General features: G+C 40.8%; 1 protein-coding gene across 1 annotated transcript in view; it reads left to right on the top strand.

Annotated features, from left to right (window-relative positions):
* The window catches only part of gli2a (GLI family zinc finger 2a), a 146,258-nt gene that overhangs the window by 34,578 nt on the left and 89,286 nt on the right, over nt 1-22,394 (top strand). The window contains exon 2 of the mRNA XM_088352835.1: nt 14,138-14,267. Within this exon, the coding sequence (XP_088208961.1) occupies nt 14,162-14,267 (106 nt within the window). The 5' untranslated portion in view covers nt 14,138-14,161. The remainder of the gene's footprint in view (nt 1-14,137; nt 14,268-22,394) is intronic.

The following is a 22,394-nucleotide window of genomic DNA, read 5'->3' as shown; positions in this document are numbered from 1 at the left end:
TAAAGTAGAAGGTCGAATGGATTCCAGTCAGTATCAGCAGATTCTTGCGAACAATGTTCTAGAATCAGTGACAAAGCTGAAGTTGCGCCGGGGCTGTATGCTTCAACAAGACAACGACCTCAAACACTGCTCAAATTCTATTAAGTTATTCATGCAGAGGAACAAGTACAATGTTCCGGAATGGCCATCTCAGTCCACAGACCTGAATAGTATTGAAAATTTGTGGTCTGATTTAAAGCGGGCTGTCCATGCTTGGAAACTATCAAACCTGACTGAAGTGGAGATGTTTTGTAAAGAAGAATGGTCATAAATACCTTCAACCAGAATCCAGATCCTCATTGGAAGCTATAGGAAGTGTTTAGAGGCTGTTATTTCTGCAAAAGGAGGATCTACTATGTATTAATGTAATTTTTCTGTTGGGGTGCCCAAGTTTATGCTCCTGCCTACTTTTGTTAAAGCAATTATTGCACATTTTCTGTAAATCCTATAAACTCCATTTAACTTCTCAGATATCACTGTGTTTGTCTGCTATCTGATATATTTAACTGACATTGCTGATCCGAACAACCAATGATTAATAAAGGAAAATCTTGACAATGTTCGGGTGTGCCCAAACCTTTGCTTACACTTGTATGTATGTATATATATACATATTATTACTAATTTCTAAAATAACTTATTAAGTTATTACTTCGCTGTTACAATGTTATTACCAGGATAATTATTCAAAATAGAGTTAAATAGACTCAGTTAACCAATTGAAAAAACATTTTACGAGACGCAGCACTAATAAGCTATTTTCAGAAGAGGTTTGGGGGCACCCTGTCCTTAGGGGGCACTCTGGTGTCACGTTGGTGATCCCTGCTCTAGACATCATTTGAACAGGTCTGACATTCCTCTTGATAAGTATTCTTGCTATCTGAATATTGAATACTCTGGTAAAGGGGAATTTCATTCATTCATTCATTCATTCATTTATCTACCAAGAAAAAAGGTTAAGAACCTTAGCTGCAAAGTTTGATGAGTGAAGAAAAAAATGAAAAAGGATCCCAAGCTGCCCTAATCTATTATTCGCTATGGGCACGGCTCCTTTGACCCAATTGCTTCTTAACCAAGAGGGCGCTGAATAAAACCTGAAGCATGGATGCAGGGAAACTTATTCAAAGGTACGTTTTAAATGGCTGTCAAGTCGGGACACATCCCTTCTCCAAATGTGCTAGAGATTTGGGATGTTTGGAATGTCTAAAGGGATTTGGGTAATTGGGACGCGCAAATGGCCACTACACTAGATGTTGCTACAGCATCCGCAATTTTGGTTTCAGTTCTAAAAGTGCCCTTTTCTTATTTTTTTTTATTTTCTTATTTTTTTTTATAAAGTTGCACCATTTATCTTGGGCAATTGACTTGAGGGACGCCGTAGGTAGGGTCTAACTGAGGTTGGGCCAGAATTCGGTTTTCGACAAGAAAACAAAAATCCACAGTACTCAAATGGCTTTAAAAAAAAACACTCAACGCAAAATAACATCTAAAAATAAAAAAAAAATAAAAAATTATTATAAAACTGTCAAGTATTGTTTCTTTACATATTTCCTGTTGGCAGAATTTAATTTACAATTAACCAGATGATTAATCTTTTTGCTCCCCACAAACTATCAGTACCGTTTAAAAAATTAAATAAATCCTGTCGCTTGGGCCATATCATTAACACGTGTAATAACATAATTTTTTCATTAGTTTATTTATTCTTTTTATATGAGGGGTCTCAAATGTAATTTAGTCAAACATTCCACTATTCTCATATACATTTGTTTTCTAAACGAAATAAGTTCTAAAGGCAAAAAAATACGTCAATAAGAATTAATAAGAGAAAATTAATATAGTAATACGAATAAAACACTAATAAGTAAAAATCAAATTGGTCAAAAATCGATCTCTGTCTCTTTCTCTCTTTAGTTCTCTCTCTCTCTCTCTCTCTCTCTCTCTCTCTCTCTCTCTCTCTCTCTCTCTCTCTCTCTCTCTCCTCTCTCTCTCTCTCTCTCTCTCTCTCTCTCTCTCTCTCTCTCTCTCTCTCTCTCTCTCCTCTCTTCTCTCTCTCTCTCTCTCTCTCTCTCTCTCTCTCTCTCTCTCTCTCTCTCTCTCTCTCTCTCTCTCTCTCTCTCTCTCTCTCTCTCTCTCTCTCTCTCTCTCTCTCATTGTTTCGTTCTCTCTTTCTGTCTCTCTCATTGTTTCGTTCTCTCTTTCTGTCTCTCTCATGTTTTAGTTTTTGCTATAATCCCCCACTCACTGTAATTGCGGCTGCATTTGCAATTTAGAGCCCTGCCTAACTAATTAGCACAGAGCTAGCATCCATAACAAACTTTCGTTTGGACTGGACCAATTAACATGACATTTAACTTTCATATTAAGGCAGGGCCCTCAACCTATTATCATGTGGGCCACAAATGCCTCAGGTCGTAGTTACGAGACCCCCTGGTTTATATCAAATAACATCCATCGATCCATCCATTATCTATACTGCTTATCCTCACTAGGGTCGCTGGGTGCTGGAGCCCATCTCAGTCATTTTTGGGCAGTGGGCAGGGGCCACCCTGAACTTGTTGCTAGCCAGTCACAGGGCACACAGAGACATGCAACCATTTGCTCATTCACACCCAGGGACAATTTGGACTGACCAATTAACATGACATGCATTTTTTGTGAATGTGGGAGGAAACAGGAGTGCCCGGAGGAAATCCACGTTTAAAACAAATTTGATAGTTTTGTAAGATGCCTTTACTTTTAGTTTGTTACAGACACAATGTGGAAAACCTATAGTATTTGTTTTGTATCTAGCATTCGTATGAGTGCTTGAAATCCTTGAATTTTAATGTCGTGTTTTCGAAATCAGGAAAATGCTTGAATTTTGGGTGATGTGCTTAAAAATGCTGAAAATTGTTGCCATTGCAATGTATCTTGGCAGTCTGACTCTATAGACCACGTAATCAATGAAGCAAAAAAAAGTGTGTGAAAATGATGCCGACACGCCTGCTCTGGTGGCTTTTCATAATGGCGTTATATTGATATTTAGAAAAACATCTCTTTTGGTTCGGCTCACTCAGAAGAACCAGCTCTTTCCTCAGATTAATTTTTTTAATGATATATTATTGATATTAATAAAACATTATGCACCGAATTATTTTGTAATTAGTAATTTTATGTTTTGCATGGCTTCCCTGAAAAACACATAAAATATAGATTAAAATATTACCAGCTCACACACATATATACATATACATAGCACGGCGGCGCAGTGGTTCGCGCTTGTGCGGCACAGTTCATGTCATGAGAACCTGTCGTGGGTTCAAATCCAGCTCCAGACTTCCTGTGCGGAGTTTGTATGTTCTCCCCGTGCTTGCGTGGGTTTCCTCCGGGCACTCCGGTTTCCTCCCACGTTCCAAAAACATGCATTTCAGGTGAATTGGCCGGTCCAAATTGTCCCTAGGTGTGAATGAGCGAATGAGTTGTCTGTCCCTGTGTGCCCTGCGATTGGCTGGCAACCAGTTCAGGGTGTCCCCTGCCCACTGCCCGCAGATGGCTGGGATGGGCTCCAGCCCCCCCGCGACCCTACTGAGGATAAGCGGTACGGCTAATGAGATGAGATGAGATATATATTTACACACTGAACAGATTTAAAGTCAAACAACAACACAAAATCCACAGAAACGCAGAAAATAAAATATTCCCAAAAATGAAATAAGCAAGTAATTAAGCTTTTTATACATACAATACTTCCATTCTTTTTTTTTGCTTGAAAATGCTTAAAAAGTGCTTGATTTTTGCCATTAAAAAGGTTTAAGAACCCTGCGTGCAATTAGAATTCCTGATTATTTTTTTGTTTTCAACCGAATGTGTAAAATGTTTAAGTTTAGTGGAAACTAATTTGATAAAGACACAAAGACAAAAAATTGAACATTGATACTTTGGCCTTTGAAGGTTGTTTTGGTAACCTGCATACTAGACAACCGGAGAAACCTGAGCAGGGAGGTCTGCAGGTGGTACTTTTGCTATCTATTTGTTGCACTCGCTGAACGAGTTAGCAGGAAGGTACACGCAATGCAAGCATGCATACTTCCGGAAAAAGAGACTACCAGCATGTGCGGCATGCTGGCGGAAAGATAGGTAGAAGTAAGTAAGATGCCTGGATGTCTTCAAAATGAGAGGGCCTCTTTTGATATGTTTTCATTCCTTTTTGTGTTGTTGAAAGACGAGATGTCCAATGGTAGTTGAGGAGAGGATCACTTGAAACGGAACAAAGCTCAAACTAAACACACAGCGTGTTTTAGCTCAAGGGCAAGGGGGCCATTAAGTCAATGAGGCTGAGAATGTAAAAAAAAAAATAGCTGACAATCTTTTAAACCAGGGGTCGGTAATCTATGGTTCGTGAGCCATATATGGCTCGGAGATAAAATTGAACTATTGCACATTTCTCTGTCGAGTAGTTACATCCTGATATAGGAACATGCAAAGCCGAAGCAACCTTCTCTTTGTCAAAGGTTCAGTCTAGTATCTATAGGGCAGATTCTAAACTACATTTTATGGTCAAAGTGTCACACCAACAGACCCTGTTTTGGCAGTAAGTTGCTAAAAAAGCTTTTAAAACTATGTATGTTCACTGTTCAGTTACTTGATAGCGAAAACCCACAGAACAATCTGTAAATGCCAAAAACGGCAATCAAACAACTCAGAGCAATTTCATTGGGTTAGCGTTAGAAATGAGCAGATCTCTGCGGACAGGGCAGGAGACAAAGTTTAAGTGGTATATTTATATTGACATTGCACCGGTGGACACTAGTTTCTTCCAGCCAGAAGGAAAAGTAAAATATAGGAAAGTATCATTGGTTGTTCGGATCAGTCCGTTTATCCGTCTATCCATCTACCCATGTCATATCCCTCAAGAGGGGTGACCGACAGTAAGACAAACACATACAAAAAACAAAGAAAATACAAAAAGGAAAAAGTAGCAAAAAAACAAAAAAAAAATTGACCATGGCCAACCCAAATGCCCAAACACCCAAGTTGGTCATGCTTTTCGTTCCTCCAGATGAAATTAGACACAAGAAAGTGGCCATGTCAATCAGGTCAGGGTGACGCAACAAACTCTTCTGTTCAACAGCAGGGCCCGACAGCTTTCACTGGTTTACCCCTGCCGCATCATACAGATGCCCTGCCCATCCCTTAGAACACGTCCAAACATCCCACTATCCTTTTTATCCAACACCTCTCCACTCATTCCTATCGCATACAAGAGCTCTAGCTTCCACTATATTTAGACCTCGTTCCTGCAGTGCAATCATAACACCATCCATCCTCGTCAATCTTGGTCTCCTTCTATTTACTTCTGCTCTGTAGATCCTCTTCAACATTCGCTCCTCATCCATCCTCTCCACGTGTCCAAACCAACCGAATTCTCTCTTATCCACACGGTTGCTCAGTTACTACTACTCCAGTCCTGTCTCTCCCAATTTCATTTCTCAATCTATCTAATCTTGTCACTCCTAACATACCCCTCAAACACCTAATCTCAAAAACATTTAAGATCCTTCTCGGCTTTACAAATATTATTTGATTTGATTTTTGAATTATCCCATTGTTCAGATCGTCATATACATCATATTCTGACATTTACTTAGTGTCTAGAATTTGAGAACAATGTCAAATCTGTGTAAAGTCAAAGCATGGAATGGAGCAGCACACACAAATATGTTGTAACGTTATTAGGATAACCTTCCATCGTGCAATGAGCTGTGTGTAATGTAAAGCACGATGACTTGCATAAGGAATTAGGTGCTAAGTTAAAAGAGGTGGGGGCTGTATCATTGAGCGATCTCAGAGAGAGGATGATGAAAAAAATGCTATAATCAGATCTAAAGACCTTGTTCTCACACTTTCTCTCAAAAACATTTATTTCCTTCACAAATCTGCGTTCAGGCTCCAAGTGTCTGCACCTTACAACAGAGTCGGCACAATCACACTCTAATACAGTCATGTCTTTACATTCATACTCATACTCTTATTACTAATCACTCTCCTCAAAGCACCCAAAACCTTGCTTCCTTGATTCACTATGTGCAATACCTCGAACTCCATTCCATCAACTGCAGCCACATCACAACCCAAGTACCTAAAGCTTTCAACTTGCAGCACCTGTCGATGCAACCTTATTTCCAATGCCATGCCCTTTTCATCACAGGAACCCTTCATCACCTTACTCTTCCCTACATTTACACATAACTTACGCCTATCACACACTCTTCCAAACTCCATTACCAACCTTCTCAATGTTTACTAATCAGCCACTAGCGTGGTGTCATCTGCACACAACAACTGACTTACCTGCCACACGTTCCACCGTTTCTTTATCATCCTCACATCTCGGCCAAATACTCTTGCATTCACCTCTCTCACCACACCGTCCATGTACACATTACACTACCAACCACATTTTCAACCATTCCATCACACGCTCTAGCATTCAGGTCACCTAGTATTACCACTTTCCACCCCTCTTTCGCACTTGCCACACATAGGGACAAATCCTTCCAGAACTCCTCTCTCTCCTCAGCACTTCTATCTGAACAAGGTCCATATGCACTCAGAAACATCCATACTTCTACACCCCACTTCAATCGCACCCACATCAATCTCGAAGATATCCCTTTCCACTCCACCAGTTATTCCTTCGCCCTCTCACTCACAAGCACAGTCACTCTTTCTCTATTTTGTCCACCCATAACTCCAGTCTTTCTACCATACATACCTCCAAACTGTAATTCAGCCTTTTTTCATCTTTTTCACTCAAGGCTAACACATGAACCTTCCTTTTGTCAACATCCTTTCGATCTCCCCTTTCTTCCACTCAGTCGTTTTACTTCCCCATCCTCTCTCATTTAGGGTTTGCGAGACCTTTCGGTCCCCCGCCCCCTTTCTTTGCCTTGCTGTCTCTTAGGGAGTTGAGATAGAGAGGAGAGGATCCCCAGTCCCCTCGCTCCCTCCACTTTAGTCGCCTCTTACGGCACGCAGTGGACCACGGTGGGAGAATTCTAACACCTCCCAAGGAGAGAGGGCCCCTCACCACATCTATCTATCTATCTATCTATCTATCTATCTATCTATCTATCTATCTATCTATCTATCTATCTAGACATATATCTAGACATATATCTATCTATCTATCTAGACATATATCTAGACATATATCTATCTAGACATATATCTATCTATCTACCTACCTACCTACTTTGGTCATATCTCTCAAGAGGGGTGATCGACAGCAAGACAAACACATACAATAACAAAGTAAATAAGAAAATAAAAAGGGAAAATAAATGACAAAAATACTCACTAATGTTTTTGGACCATGGCCAACCCAAATGCCCAAACACCAAAACAAGTTAGGCATGCTTTCGTCCCTCCAGATGAAATGGGACACAAGAAAGCGGCCATGCCACTCCCTCACAACATATAGATTTGATCATATCATCAAATGACACACAGTGAAACAACATGTGTTGGAGAATTAGCTTTTGTCTGGAGAGCATGTTTGGCTGTTTTGCAAAAATATTTCAGAAATTATACGGCGTGGCTCTCTCCCAAAATTATTTTTTGTAAATATTTTTAGTTTTATTCCTCTTTTGGTCAAGAAAGGTTCCCAAACCCTGCTTTAAGCAAAGTATGTCAAACTCAGGAGCCTCATTCAGACCTTTTGTTCTGAGGTGGGCCGATCCTTGAAAAAAATGTTAACTCCTCATTCTTAGCTTTGATTTTCAGTTTTTACTTTATCATTCTGCCTGCATTAGTAAACTACGTTACATATTATAATAATAGATGACAAGTAATTATTTTCTGAGCACAACAAATGTATTCACATGGGGACAAATATTTTCATGTGTGGTATTGAAAGTGTAATCTGGCTTATTTAAACACAGTGAATGGAGTTTTGCACCTGAACCAATTCACCTCACTATACAAACACAACACAGCGGAACTCAAAAATGAAAATCAAACAACATTAGAGGTATGATCTTAAGTCTCAGCCCAGATCCAAATTGGCCCAAATATGTTATCCACAGGACCTCTTAAAGTCATGTATATTTTGTAGCATGACCCCCGAATGAAGGATGAGCTTTTACTAGTGATTTTGTCTTTTACATCAATAAGTCATATCATCCATAAACATCAGACAGTTCCCTTTGTTCTACTTATTGTTCGCCTTACGTCACTCTAATTGACATTAAGACGCCTCATTTCACCATCATAGCTGAAACAAACCAGCAAGTAATCAGCTAACACTTTCCAAACTTAAAACATACAAAACTGACAGAAATTATAGATTTTTATTCTTCTCAGGTTGTGCCATTATACAAATGAATTGTTTGTCAGAGCTACACAGTAAACTTTGGACCGTCTTTTTAAAATAAAGTTACCTAACGTTTCACCATGCTAAATGGAAAGTGCATGCAAAACAAAATCATTTACATTTAAACAGCCTACTGGTGTAACTTTTCATGATATTCAAATATTTTGAGATGGGATGTTTGTGTTTTCTGCATAATCTGCAATATTGAAATGATGAAAGTTTTGCAAAATGTTTGTGTTTTAATTTTATAACAGAAAATAAATCACAATATTCAAATTTTCTGAGACAGTCCTGTATATGCTTAACCCCTTAAAGTTCTTGAAAAATTCGCCTAAAATCCCTATCCTAGACATGCCTAAAGTAAATTGAATGCGGTTCTTGAACCAACCGTGAATATAGAATATGGTCGTTTCGGTCCCTTTTGACAGGTAATATTTTGAAGTTATAGCCCTAGGTAAAATAATCACTGCAAGAGTTATCTGACTTGGAACCCACAGAAATTGGTCTATTCCTGCCTAAAATAATGTTTGGAATCAAACGCCTGCAGATGTGTGTAGCATGGGCATCTTAGCTGGAAAACAGGTGAGACAATAGCTTGAAACCTTACCCGGTACTTTGTCAAATTTGATCACAATTTGAAAAAATATTTTTATAAGGGTAGATCTAGGCATTTCCAAACGTGGCCATTTGGAGTCAATTTTACACTATAAAAACTCTGCAACTGTGTATTTTACCTTGGCCAAATTTTTAGACATTTTAAACGAGTTGTAAATGTTTGGCTTCTCTTTCCAGAAGTCACTCTATGATTGTGCACACTTTCACATAAGAATGGTGCGTAAAAATGAATTACGAGTGGCGTTGCATGGTTCATTTTCAGCTCTGATTCAAATACAGATCATAAATATGGATACATTTATGTTGGGAATTTAATTGGCTAACCACTGTGTCAATTATCATTTGAATTGGTTTCTATTGCCTCAAGATATTCGGAGCTAAAGAAAGCTATCTTCCTTTTACTGTATCAAGGCCTAGGCCAGTGCTATGGACAGTGAAAAAAAGCCTGCTATTGGTCGAAAGTTGTGTCACTTAAAAGTTCTTAGGCAACGGCCATACTGAAAATAATTTTACGAGTGTGTTTATTTGTAAACAGATATAAAGTGGCAAATGCACCGATTAAAACAAAGACCGTCTTAATGATGCCAAAATGCTTTTAGGGTAGATATTCTCTTTTATTTATTTATTTTTAATCTTTTGGCACTGTCGTGTGTTTTGGAGTAATTTTTACACGGTTGGATTTACTGGATGATCCTGGATGTAACAAGACCATGTTTGTGGATATTCAACTCATTAATGACTGCCTTGGGACGTTATTTGTGAGCTACTCTCTTTGTAGTTTTCTGGTATCTTGTTTGAGATTGATTGCGATGTTTCGGTTTATGAGTACATTTTTAAATAGTCTGCATATGTTGTATCTCAAGGTAAAGCTTTTAGAACAGGTTGGAAGATATTATCTGAGTTTTGAGCTTTCTCCCCTGTTCTTGCAAGTTCAAAATCCATGGATGTTTTCTCCATTTAACTGAGTGTCTACTATAACTATAAACAATTTACTTGTATTTTGTATGTATCCAATTATACAGTATTTAGATTTTTATTCAGTTCTGCAGCACGTCTAAAATTGTTATTAAGAGTGAGTCACTCTGGAGACGAGGTCGCGGAACAGACTACCAACAGGGTTCGTATGGGTGCTTGAAGTTCTCAAAAAAGCTTTCTTTTTTACGTTGTGTTTTCAAGGTCAGAAAAATGTTTTGTTTATGGGTGAACTGCTTGGAAAGGCATGAGATTGAACCTTCCTGTGTGGAGTTTGCATGTTCTCCCCGTGCTTGCTTGGGTTTGCTCCGGGCACTCCGGTTTCCTCCCACATTCTAAAAACATGCATGTCAGGTTAATTGGCCGGTTCAAATTGTCTCTAGGTGTGAATGAGCGAGTGGTTTGTCTGTCTCTGTGTGCCCTGCGACTGGCTGGCAACTGGTTCAGCATGTCCCCTGCCCACTGCCCGAGGACCCCTGTGACCCTACTGAGGATAAGCGGGGCAGATAATGGATGAATGGAACGCTTCAATGATATACATAAATGATGAAATGCAAATTCTAACAATTAGCGGTTCTCTTTTAACCAATTTAGACACAGAACTTTACTAAAACATGTGAAAAATAAATATAAACAAAAAGCAAAGATCAGCAGTCTCTAAGATCAAAAGATTGATCGCACTCTGCTTCGAAGCAATCAATATTATTTAAGTGATGGATGGATAGATATAAACAATCTGCATTCATATAGCGCTTTTCAAGTCACGACTTCCCAAAGCCCTTTCCATTGTGCTTCACATTTCCCAATGGCGGCCGTGCAGCCATGTAAGGCGCTAACCTTACAAACATCAAAGCGGCGCTGCCACGAGCGGCTGCCTTTTCCAGCAGCTGCCCTATTGTTTTATTGTCTGCTCCTATCTTCGGTGTTTTTTCTTCCCGTTTTGACAACTACACTATGGATTACTTCTATCCTATGGACATGGGTTTTAACGCACAAGAAATGCGTGTATTCAAGGAATTTCAACTCCTTGCCCTGAAAAATTCTCGTGCCGGCGTGATGAAGGGGCCTATCGTGGAAGAAAAGCCGGAGCTAGCGAAGCGGCTAGCGGCGTTATAAGTCTTCGGTACCATCCATAATCATGGTAAATGCGAACTCACGACCAAATAAGATCATCGAGTGCTGGTGGAAAACATCGAAGCGCACAGGGAGCGCAGTTGCTGTGTTTTGCGGAAACACGGCTCACGTTTAGCATTCCGGACGCTAACGTGTAGCCACCCGGAGCTACCCGGAGCAATCCGGCTTCAACGCCGCTAAACAGAGACACGAAAGCCGGGGGGAATCGGAGAGGAGGCGGACTTGCTAACACGAGGTGGTGTATCCCTGGATTTTCACAAAGAAAAGTTTTCCATCTGCCGCAGGGATGTCGAATTTTTGGACTGGCGTGACGTCATCCACTTCGCTACAAGCACCCCTAGGGCATCATGTTCATCTGTTAATAAACAACGGGGTAGACTGCTGGAAGTGTGAATTTCCCTACGGGGATGAATAAAGTATCTATCTATCTATCTATCTCTATCTATCTATCTAACCTGCATATTAAGGGTATTAGTGGGTCAGTGTCTTACCCAAGGACACTTCGACATGTAACACGGAGGATCTGGGATTCGAACTGCGATCTTTTGATCCCAAGACGAGCGCTCTAACTCCTGACCCACTGCCGCCCATAGATAGATACTTTATTCATCCCCCTAGGGAAATTCACACTTCCAGCAGTATACTTGTGTTGAAAAATAAAACAATAAAATAAAACATATAGAATACAAAAATACCCAATATAACGTGTTGATATAGAGTATTTAAATAGTGCTACGGAAAATACACACTGTAATAAGAATGTGGGGGGTGGGGTTTAATGTGGGCTTTTACTCCCCCGGGTGGAGTTAAAGAGCCTCATGGCATTAGGAATAAATTATCTCCTTCGTCTGTCTGTGGAACAAGACTGTGACAGCAGTCTATCGCTGAAGCTACTCTTCTGTTTGGAGAGGATGCTGTGTAGTGGATGTAATGAATTGTCCATGATTGACCGCAGCTTGTTCAGTTCCTGTCTCTCAGCTACAGTTGTCAGGCTGTCCAGCTCTGTGCCTGATTCCAAAGTTGGCTCATTTTTCTGCTTTTATACATACACTACTTTCTTCCGGTTTTTTGTTCCGGTTTTAACTCAATTATTACCCAACACCTTTATAGCCTTTTTCATGTTCGTAAACAAGTATGACGTATGGAAGCTGCCTGTTCATTGTTGAAGCAGAAAGGCAGAATTAAGGTCAGTTCATAGCAGCCCATTGACACAAAAGATCATAGATAGGAAAAGTGCAAAATAGCACAAATGTACTTTTCATGGGTGCTGGATTTCTTCCTTTGAAGAAACTTTAAAAAAAAGAGCAACTAGCCTTGAAAGACCTTAAAAGGTACTTGAATTTGGCCTTGAAAAGGTGTTTGAACCCTGCAAATTATTTAAATGCTTTCTCTTTTCACAACAACTTGTCAATGGTGGCGGACATATTCACACACGAGTCTGAAAATAAACGCTGACCAGTAGCTGTCAAGACAGTGTGGCGTGCCTATCTGGCAGGGTCGTACCAGATAATGTTTGTTCTGAGTGGAGAATCATCCGAACAAGTCAGACAGGCGGCACGTTGCCAAATCAACCTCCATTCACACGCTCATGAGGAGGTATTGACACAGTGTGTGGCTAAAACCTCAGCACCAATGGCCACTCTCATTCACAATTGGGACAGAGCATGCACTGTGAAGCCATGCCATTAAACTAACGAACCCATGTGTGCTTAAGGGTTGACCCAACATTATTTGCACTGACAGAATAAATATGTGGACGACCATCACTAAATAACTATGTAAACATTGAATTACAGCTTCTCTTGCCATCTCACTTAAGGATCGACCGATAAGGGTTATTCAGGGCCGTCACCTATACCGATTATTTGGACCAAGAGAAGGCCGACAACTTATATTTGCAGCCGATTTTCACTTGCTGTAATAGCTTAAAAGGTTTAATAATGCAAAAAGAAACAAAGAATATTTGTTATAAATTTAAATAAAACTCGAATGGATCTCTGAAACCTTTTACAGTAAATACATTAGAATTTGAACACAACTAACATGACCAATCTTTCACTTAAACCAAAAACTAACAGTGCAATAAATAAAGTTGAGCTCAGCAGCAACTGGTATAAAGGTATGCTACACAAAATCTTGAATAGCTCGCTGATTCTTTTTTTTTTACAACAAATGAATAAAAATGTCAATACAACATGACTTGAATTGACTTAAAACAATAATTGCATCAACATTTCAATGTAGCTATGTAAAGTGGGTGCACTCCGGTTTTATAGCCAGATTGACGGGGTAACCACTCAGGCTTCCAATTTAGTATGCTTTTTAAGCTTTCTCTCAATCATAAACACACACGCTTGATTGACAAACTAATGTTGTAATAAGTGCTACCATAACAGTCTCCACCTGAACGTGTTTCCTTAAACTAATCAACTTCACTTTTAACTACACTCTCCTAATCACACACACACACACGCTTTTTTACCGCAGACATCTTAAAATCTCAATATTTTCAGCTTTCCTGACTCACAGGCATGTCGGGACTCAGAAGTTAGCAGAGCTGTTTTTATTTACTCTGCTCAAACATTATTCTTCCTGCTTCAGTGGCTCCACCCATCAAATCAGATGGCGCGGTTTGGGTTGTGTGTGAGACAGAAAGCAGGAAAGAGGGAAGGAAAGGCTCGGCTGCATCTGAGCCTATATAATTGGCCTGTCGAAGAAATAAAAAAGCCAATACTGATATTCGTCAAATTCCCAAATATAAGTGCCGATAATCGGTCGACCTCTAGTCTCAATTATGTAAAAAAAAACTAATAGTATGTGCATGTGGAATCAAGAATTTTAAGAAACTACTGTGAATTCAAATTGAACTGTTTATATGTTTTTCCATTTAATTTTTGGTAATATGAATTGGACGGTCAACATTTTTTTGGAAAGCAGCAGGTTGTTGTACAACTACATTACTCAAAGCTTAATTGTAAAATGTATCGCCACTTAACGAGGGTTGTACTTTTTGATTGCCAGGTTGTTGGGCAGCAGAGGAGCAGCATGGAGACATCTACTCCAACTGCCACTGAGAAGGAATGCAAGCCACCTGGCTTGGATGGAAGCAGCTTCTCAGAAATTCCGAAGAAGCCATCCCTGACCTCTAGAGGTAGAAACCTTTTTAATTGTCATGAGCAGTAACAATATTGTGGTATACATGGTTCGTGTGTGAAATCCCTGAAAATGCTTGCATTTTATTTTTGTATTTTTTAATAATTTATTATCAATGATAATAAACCATTATGGACCAAATTATTTTGTCATTAATAATTTCATATATATTGTAGGGGATCCCTGCAAAACATATGAAATATGAATTCAAATATTCATAGATGTACAAAAAAAATGTAAAATACAAAACAATTTTAGCTTTTTACACACTGAACAGATTTAAAGTCGAACAACAACACAACAGATTCAAGGCAAAGAATATTGCCTGTTCAGTGCTATAAATAAATCATAAATGCCAACAAATTAACTATTTACAACTGTATTTTAACCAATTCAGACACACAGCCCTAAAAAACATGAACAAAAAAGTAAAACAAAAAGCAAAAGATCAATAGTATCTAAGATTAAAAGTTTGAATGAACTCTGTTTCGGAGCAATCAATAAGGGTACCTCCTTATTTTTTTCCTTATTGATCTCCAGTATTACCCAACACCTAGCCCTTTCCGTGTTTGTAAACAAGTGTGACATAGCCAAGCTTCTCGTGCATTGTTGATGCACAATGGCAGAATTCATGTCAGTTTATAGCAGCCCATTGTAGATCATATATAGGATCAGCTCAAAATACCACAAAGTTTGTGCTAGCAGCAAGATTGCACCTTTTTTAGTCAACAAGGTCAACAGCAACAAAAAAGAAACAATGTTTTTTTGATCAATGCTGGATTTCTTCCCTTGAAGGTACTGGAAATATAAAAAAATTGATTTGAAAGTGCTTGAATTTGGCTATGAAAATGTGTACGAACTCTGGATATAAACATTTACACTAGAGTAAATTTTCGGACTACAAGCAACTACTTTTGTGCTACATTTTTAACACTTTGGCTTAAATATGCACCATATACATGTTACACCGATCCCTCTATCACCTGGATAGGGCTAAGGGCGCTGTGAGGATTACATTTTTGGACTTCTACAGTGCCTTCAATACCATTCAGCCTCTGCTACTGAGTAGGAAACTGACAGAGATGGGAGTTAGCTCACACCTTGTAGAATGGATTAGTGACTACCTGACAGGCAGACCCCAGTATGTGAAACAGGGGGGCTTTACATCGGACACTGTGGTTAGCAGCACAGGATCTCCGCAGGGGACCGTGCTCTCGCCGTTCCTATTCACTCTATATACATCGGACTTTAAGTAAAACTCTGAGTTCTGCCATGTGCAAAAGTTTGCCGACGACACTGCGATCGTGGGATGTATCAGAAACGGGCAGGAGGAGGAGTACAGGAAATTGATTCAGGACTTTTTCCGATGGAGCGACGCAAACCACCTGCACCTGAACACCACCAAGACCAGGGAGATGGTGGTGGACTTCAGGAGAACCAGAACTCACCCGGTTTCTGTAACCATGAAAGGAGAATGTGTAGAATTTTTCCAGACCTACAAATACCTGGGTGTGCAGCTGCACAACAAACTGGACTGGACTGCCAACACAGAAGCTCTATGTAGGAAAGGGCAAAGCCGACTTTACTTCCTCAGAAGGCTGGCCTCCTTCAAAATCTGCAAAAAGCTCCTGAAAATATTCTATGAGACAGTTGTGGCAAGCGCCCTCTTCTATGTGACAGCGTGTTGGGGAGGCAGCGTCAAGAAGAAGGATGCCTCTCGTCTCAATAAACTGGCTAGGAAAGCGAGCTCTGTTGTGGGCAAAGAGCTGGACAGCCTAACAACAGTAGCTGAGAGACGGGCACTGGAAAAGCTGTGGTCAATCATGGACAATCAAGTTTCAGTTACAGACTGCTGTCACTGTCTTGTACTACGGACAGACTGAAGAGATCTTTTCTTCCTCATGCCATGAGGCTCTTTAACTCTACCCGGCAGAGTAAAAGCCCACAGTAAACCACACCACCTACATAGCATATTGCCGAATCTTATTGCAATGTGTATTCTGTGTAGCACTATTTAGTTATTCTATATAACACGCTACAGTGGGCATTTGCATATCACACTGGGTATTGTATTCTTTTTGTTTTATTATTCTATTGTTCTCAGCAAAGGGATGCTGCTGGAAATGTGAATTTCCCTTCGGGGATGAATAAAGTATCTATCTATCTATTTATCTATTTATCTATCTATCTATCTATACTTTTTTTTTTTGTTCATGACTGAACTGAGGAATTGGTAAGCAACTCTTTTCCACAACTCATGCACTCTAAACACAAAAAAACTGTGTGACATCTAGAAACATTTGTGATTCCCTTCAAGAGAAAATAGTTGCCAATGTTATTAATACAGTACAGGGGTCTAAAACTCACAGTCTGGGGGTCAATTGCGGCCCCCAGGATGACTTTTTGCCCCCTCCACCTATTATGGAAGTTAGAGTTGTGTTTAATCTGACCACTAGATTTTGCTATGATCTTTCGTGCCACCAACAATTCACATTTTTTTGCCTCTTTATCTTATTGATTCTTCCCTTTTTTTTCCATTTTAAAAATATGTATTTTCCCTTCTTTTTGTTTTCTTTTTCTTTATAAGCTTAGTAAAAATTGAAAGAAAAAGGGTGCTTTTAGCTCACTTTCTGTGTCTGTAGTTTGTAGTCTTCCTTGGACTCATGTTTGGTTCAATAACATAGTACAGTGACATTTAGTGGACAAATATAAAAAACTCTCCCTTTAAGAACAGCATAATTTTTCTATCAGGGCTGTTTTTGTGGAAAACCCCATTTGGCCCAACCTTACCCTGACCCTAGCTTCAGTGCCACCCAACTCAACAAAGTTTGAGACCCCTGATACAATACATAATAGGAACAAAACGGGAGGTTTAACACAACTTTATTTAATATTTACGACGTAGTCACGGTGTTTCAATTTTTTTACCCACAAATCAAGTCCTCAATTTAACTATATTATTTGAAAATCAGTGGGAAGTTCTTCTGTTCTCTTTCTTTATTATTGAGTCATTCTGTCACGAACCAGGGCAGGAAACAGAATTGAGAACCCTATAGCGTTATGTACTTACAGTTAACTAGGGAAATGAGGATTGCGCGCATGCTCGATCCGGGGATCGATGGTCGCGGAAGTGGATTGAAATCCGAACAAAAGAGATCAGGCCAAAAATAAAACATGATCAAACACGGGCAAATTCACTGAACTAGGCATTTCAGAGTTTAACAGGAGTCTTGCAGAAGTTTCACAGACGCTCTGACAACCAGGCAACTCGCGAGACCGCGTTTAAGTAGTCCTGCAGCAATCTGTCAATGCGTTTCAGCTGGTGTCAGTGGGCGGGGCCAATTTGGGCGCTGTGGCAACCGTGACAGCACCTGGCGCCACACGGCTGGTTCAATTTGAGCGCCATGGCAACCATGACAGGACCCCCCCCCCCCCCCCCTCAAGGGACAGCTCCAGAAGTCACTAGAAAAACAAAATACATCGCACCCCAGAATGGGCTGATGCTCCCGAGGAGGGTGGCCCCACTTCAGCCTCTGAAAAAGCAGGAACAGGGAGAGGCTGGGCCGGCAGGCGGACGAATCAGAGTGGCGAGCAGACAAGTCGGACTGGCAGGCGGAAGAGTCGGAGTGGCGGGCGGATGAGTTGGTTGAGTGGCTGAGGGGAGAGTCGGACAGGGGAGCCGGGGAGTCGGACAGGGGAGCCGGGGAGTCGGACAGGGGAGCCGGGGTGTCGGACAGGGGAGCCGGGGAGTCTGACTGACAGACGGGTATGGAAGGCCGGCCGACAGGCGCAGCGTTGAGGCCGACAGGCGCGGCATTGAGGCTGACAGGCGCAGCGTTGAGCCCCACAGGCGCGGCGTTGAGGCCGACAGGCGTTGAGGCCGTCAGGCGCGGCGTTGAGGCCAACAGGCGCGGCGTTGAGGCCGACGGGGACCTCGGACAGCTCAGCGCCAAATTTTCCCGGAAACCCCATTCGAGGCACAGCGATTCCGTGGGCCGAATGAGCAGGAAAGGTGACGGCGCGGCAGGAGAAAGAACCCCGGGAGGCGGGGCCGTTGCAGACAGCTGACGCAACAGGAGCTCAGTCCGCTGAGCTAATTGCTCCGTCTGACGCTGTATGCTCCGTAGATTTCGCTCGACCTGCAGTTGAAGGGCGGTGACGTCGTTTCTAGCTCTCCCCAATCTGCGCTTGTGTGAGCGTTTGCTGGGTTCATTTTTGTGGTCGGAGCGTTCTGTCACAAAGCAGGGCAGGAAACATAATTGAGAACCCAATTGCGTAACGTACTCAGTTTATTAGGGAGAGGAGGAATGCGCGCACACTTGATCCAGGAATCGATGGTCGTGGAAGTGGATTGAAATCCGGACAAAATCATACAGATCAGGCCCAAAATAAAAAAGGATCAAACACAGGCAAATTCACAGAACTAGGCATTTCACAGAGTTTAACAGGAGTCTTGCAGAAGTTTCACGATCAATCTAACAACCAGGCAGCAATCTGTCAATGCGTTTCAGCTGGTGTCAGTGGGCGGGGCCAATTTGGGCACCGTGGCAACTGTGACAACACCTGGCGCCACACGGCAGGGACCAATTGAGCACCATGGCAACCCTGACGGATTGTTGGGTCGCTGAAGTTTCTCCAATTTCTGTGTATTTGTTATTGCAACGTCTGTTGCAGCCTGGTCATCCTGGAACGGGGATTACCTCATATGCGGCTCCTTCTCAAGGTTTCCTCTTTACCTCATGTTGAGGTTTTGAGTTTTTCTTTGCCCTCAGGTAGGTTTTAGATCAGGGGATGGTATATCAAATCAAATAAACATGATTTGACTTGAAGTCCTCTAGCAACCACGATAAGCGAATGCTAGAACCTGGGGCTTAAAAGCAGTGCGGTTTGTACAAAAACTAAATTGAGTTTCGTTCTTTATTGAGTATGCGGCTTTTAGCCACGTGCGCTCAGTAGTCAGGAATTTACGGTCGTTGCCCTGGTAGTTATTCAGACAAGTCAAGTAATCAATATTTTCGAAAAACTTGGTTCATACTAATTATCTACCTACCCTGGTCATATCCCTCGAGGGGTGACCAACAGCAACACAAACACATACAAAAACAAAGAAAATTTAAAAAAAGGGAAAAACTAGAAAAAAAACGCACACAAAAATGTCTGGACCATGGCCAACCCACATGCCCGAAAACCCAAACAAATGAGGCACCTCGGCACCCAAGTTGGTCATGCTTTCGTCCCTCCAGATGAAAGAGGACACAAAAAAGCGGCCATGTCACTCGGGTCAGGGTGACACAACACACTCGTTTGTTCAACAGCAGGACCCGACAGCTTTCACTGGTTTACCCCTGCCACCTCATACAGGTGCCCTGCCCATCCCTTAGAACCCGTCTAAACATCCCACTATCATTTTACAACACCTCTCCACTCATTCCTATCGCATACAAGAGCTCAAGCTTCCACTATATTTAGACCCTTTTCCTGCAGTGCACTCATAACACCATCCATCCACGTCAATCGCGGCCTTCCCATTGGTTTCCTTTCATTTACTTCTGCTCTGTAGATCCTCAACAACATTCGCTCCTCATCCATCCTCTCCATGTGTCCAAACCAACCGAGTACTATCTTATCCACACGGTTGCTCAGTTACTACTACTCCAGTCCTGTCTCTCCCAATTTCATTTCTCAATCTATCTAATCTTGTCACTCCTAACATACCCCTCAAACACCTAATCTCAAAAACATTTAAGTTCCTTCTTGGCTTTACAAATATTATTTGAATTGATTTTTGAATCATCCCATTGTTCAGATCGTCATATACATCATATTCTGACATTTACTTAGTGTCTAGAATTTTAGAACAATGTCAAATGTGTGTAACGTCAAAGCATGGAATGCAGCAGCACACACAAATATGTTGTAACGTTATTAGGATAACCTTCCATCGTGCAATGAGCCGTGTGTAAAGTAAAGCACGATGACTTGCATAAGGAATTAGGTGCTAAGTTAAAAGAGGTGGGGGTTGCATCATTGAGTGATCTCAGAGAGAGGATGATGAAAAAATGCTATAATCAGATCTAAAGACCTTGTTCTCACCTCCCGGGTGTATGTTTCATGAATTACTAAAACTAGCTGGTGTGGGAGTTGACAACATAGTGAAGCCGAGGCCTCATAACAAGTCTAAGAAAAATAAAGGCCCTTATAAAATGCAAACGTAATGCAATCGTATGTTACTGTGCTCGTTGTCATTCTTTTTTCTCATAATGATGATCTTGGTGGCCTGCCACAAGATCAGGGTTGAGTGTTAATTGTTTAGGGATGCGGGGTTGAAACTAGGACGTTTCATTGGACCCTTTCTGGCATCTTCACAAAGAGTCGACAAGTATTTTGAAGTCAGCAAAGAAAATATCTAACTAGCTCTGAGATTAATTATTTATATGTATACGACCGTTGCACATCCAATGGCTCCTTAAAGGTTATCATTTCCTTACTGAGCACTGCTTATCTATAGAGGGACAGGAGCTTAAGTATAATGTGCAAACCTACTCAATAAAAAGATGAGCGCTCTTTTTTGCATTAGACACAATGTGATAGAAAATGAGCTTAATGAAGTTGGCGGACCTTATACATGCTATAAACTACTAAATTCTGCTTGTGGACTCCGCTTGAAGACTTTGAAACCCCCCAAGGGTCACAAAAGCCTCATCAAGAGCGAATAACTGACTTCAACACAAAAAGTAGAACATTTGCTTGTCCTTAGACAAATGTTCTTCTTTTGTTTTCGTATACTTTATTTCTTATGTGATCCTGTTTTCAAGCATCCATGTGCAAATAGAAAATAGGTATATATCAACAATCCTTTTTAAGATGTCATTCTTCTTAAGGGAGCACTTTTTATTTTGGTTAATTGTGTTTGATCCAGTTTACATCGCACTCACATTGTAGAAAAAATAGAAAGACCATAAAAACACACCAAATGTGTTTTTTTGCAATCACATTATCGTTACTTTTCCTGTGAAAACATCTTTGTTTTGATATGTTTGTTGCACAGTATCTCCACTTCTTCACTTGTGTATCAATAACATTACAGTATTATATATTTATGTGCGTAAAAAGTTCATAGTATTTTGTTGAAAGACTTTCTTATCCCCTTTCTCAGAAGTGGAGGGTCTGTTTGACCTATAAGATTGCAGGTCAATGCAAATCAGTTTTTGGCAAATAGTGTGTTCATGAGAAAAAAATCAAATGCCTTTTCCTGTGTCATCTGTATCACTGGTAGCTGGTTAAGTGTTGGCGCTATCCCCATTGTAACCAGTATTGCGATTCTGATCAGTGAAGTTCTTTAATTGATCAATATTCAATCACTGCATGAGTGTGTCGTTTATTAACGCACACGTATAACGTATGAATTTCCAGTCTTAGCCAATGTATTTTGCAGTATGTAAGGCGCATCGAGTTATATGCCACACTTTCAAATTTCTGCTGTATTTGTTGTTTTGGGTGTGCCTTTCAGTTTGCAAAATACGGTATTAAAAAAAAAAGTAAAAATATATAATAATACTATTCCATGCTTTTCAACATCTGTCTTAGATAGATATTAAAGCCCAGCCCAAGCCTGACAAATTAACATGATGTGAGGGACTGAGCCCAAAGAAAACGCAATTTTTAATATTTTATTTGTGGGGACGAGGGAGAGGATGGAGGAGGAAAAAAGTCTGACGGCCGACTAGTGCATGTGCAGCCCACACAGCGCGTGCGCACGCTGAATAACACGCTGGCACTGTCGAAGACAGAGTAGCGGGGGTACTACTATGCTGCGGACTCCACAAGTATGCATGTTGCTTTTCAAATCTGCGGCAAAGAAAAGTAAACACATGACGAGTGTGTGGCATGTAATCACAGCCAAAGGGTAATGTTACGAAGGCATGCCATCATGACCATAAAGTGTGCGGTTGCTGAAGTGTGTGGTGATAAGAATGGCTACTGTAATAAATGACCGTCAGCACAGTGCTGGTCTCCAAGTGCCTTATTGAACATTACATGCCGACAAGGATGGTGCTTCCTCTACCGCCCTTTCAGTCTCAGTTTATTGGTATCCACATTCTTACAATGAGATTTTCATGGGTCC

This window comes from Urocampus carinirostris, chromosome 14, assembly GCF_059441175.1.
Source record: "Urocampus carinirostris isolate Australia breed hairy pipefish chromosome 14, RoL_Ucar_1.0, whole genome shotgun sequence".
NCBI classification, from domain to species: domain Eukaryota; kingdom Metazoa; phylum Chordata; class Actinopteri; order Syngnathiformes; family Syngnathidae; genus Urocampus; species Urocampus carinirostris.
The sequence above is the reverse complement of the archived record's forward strand: the minus strand, read 5'-3'. Positions and strand labels throughout refer to the sequence as shown.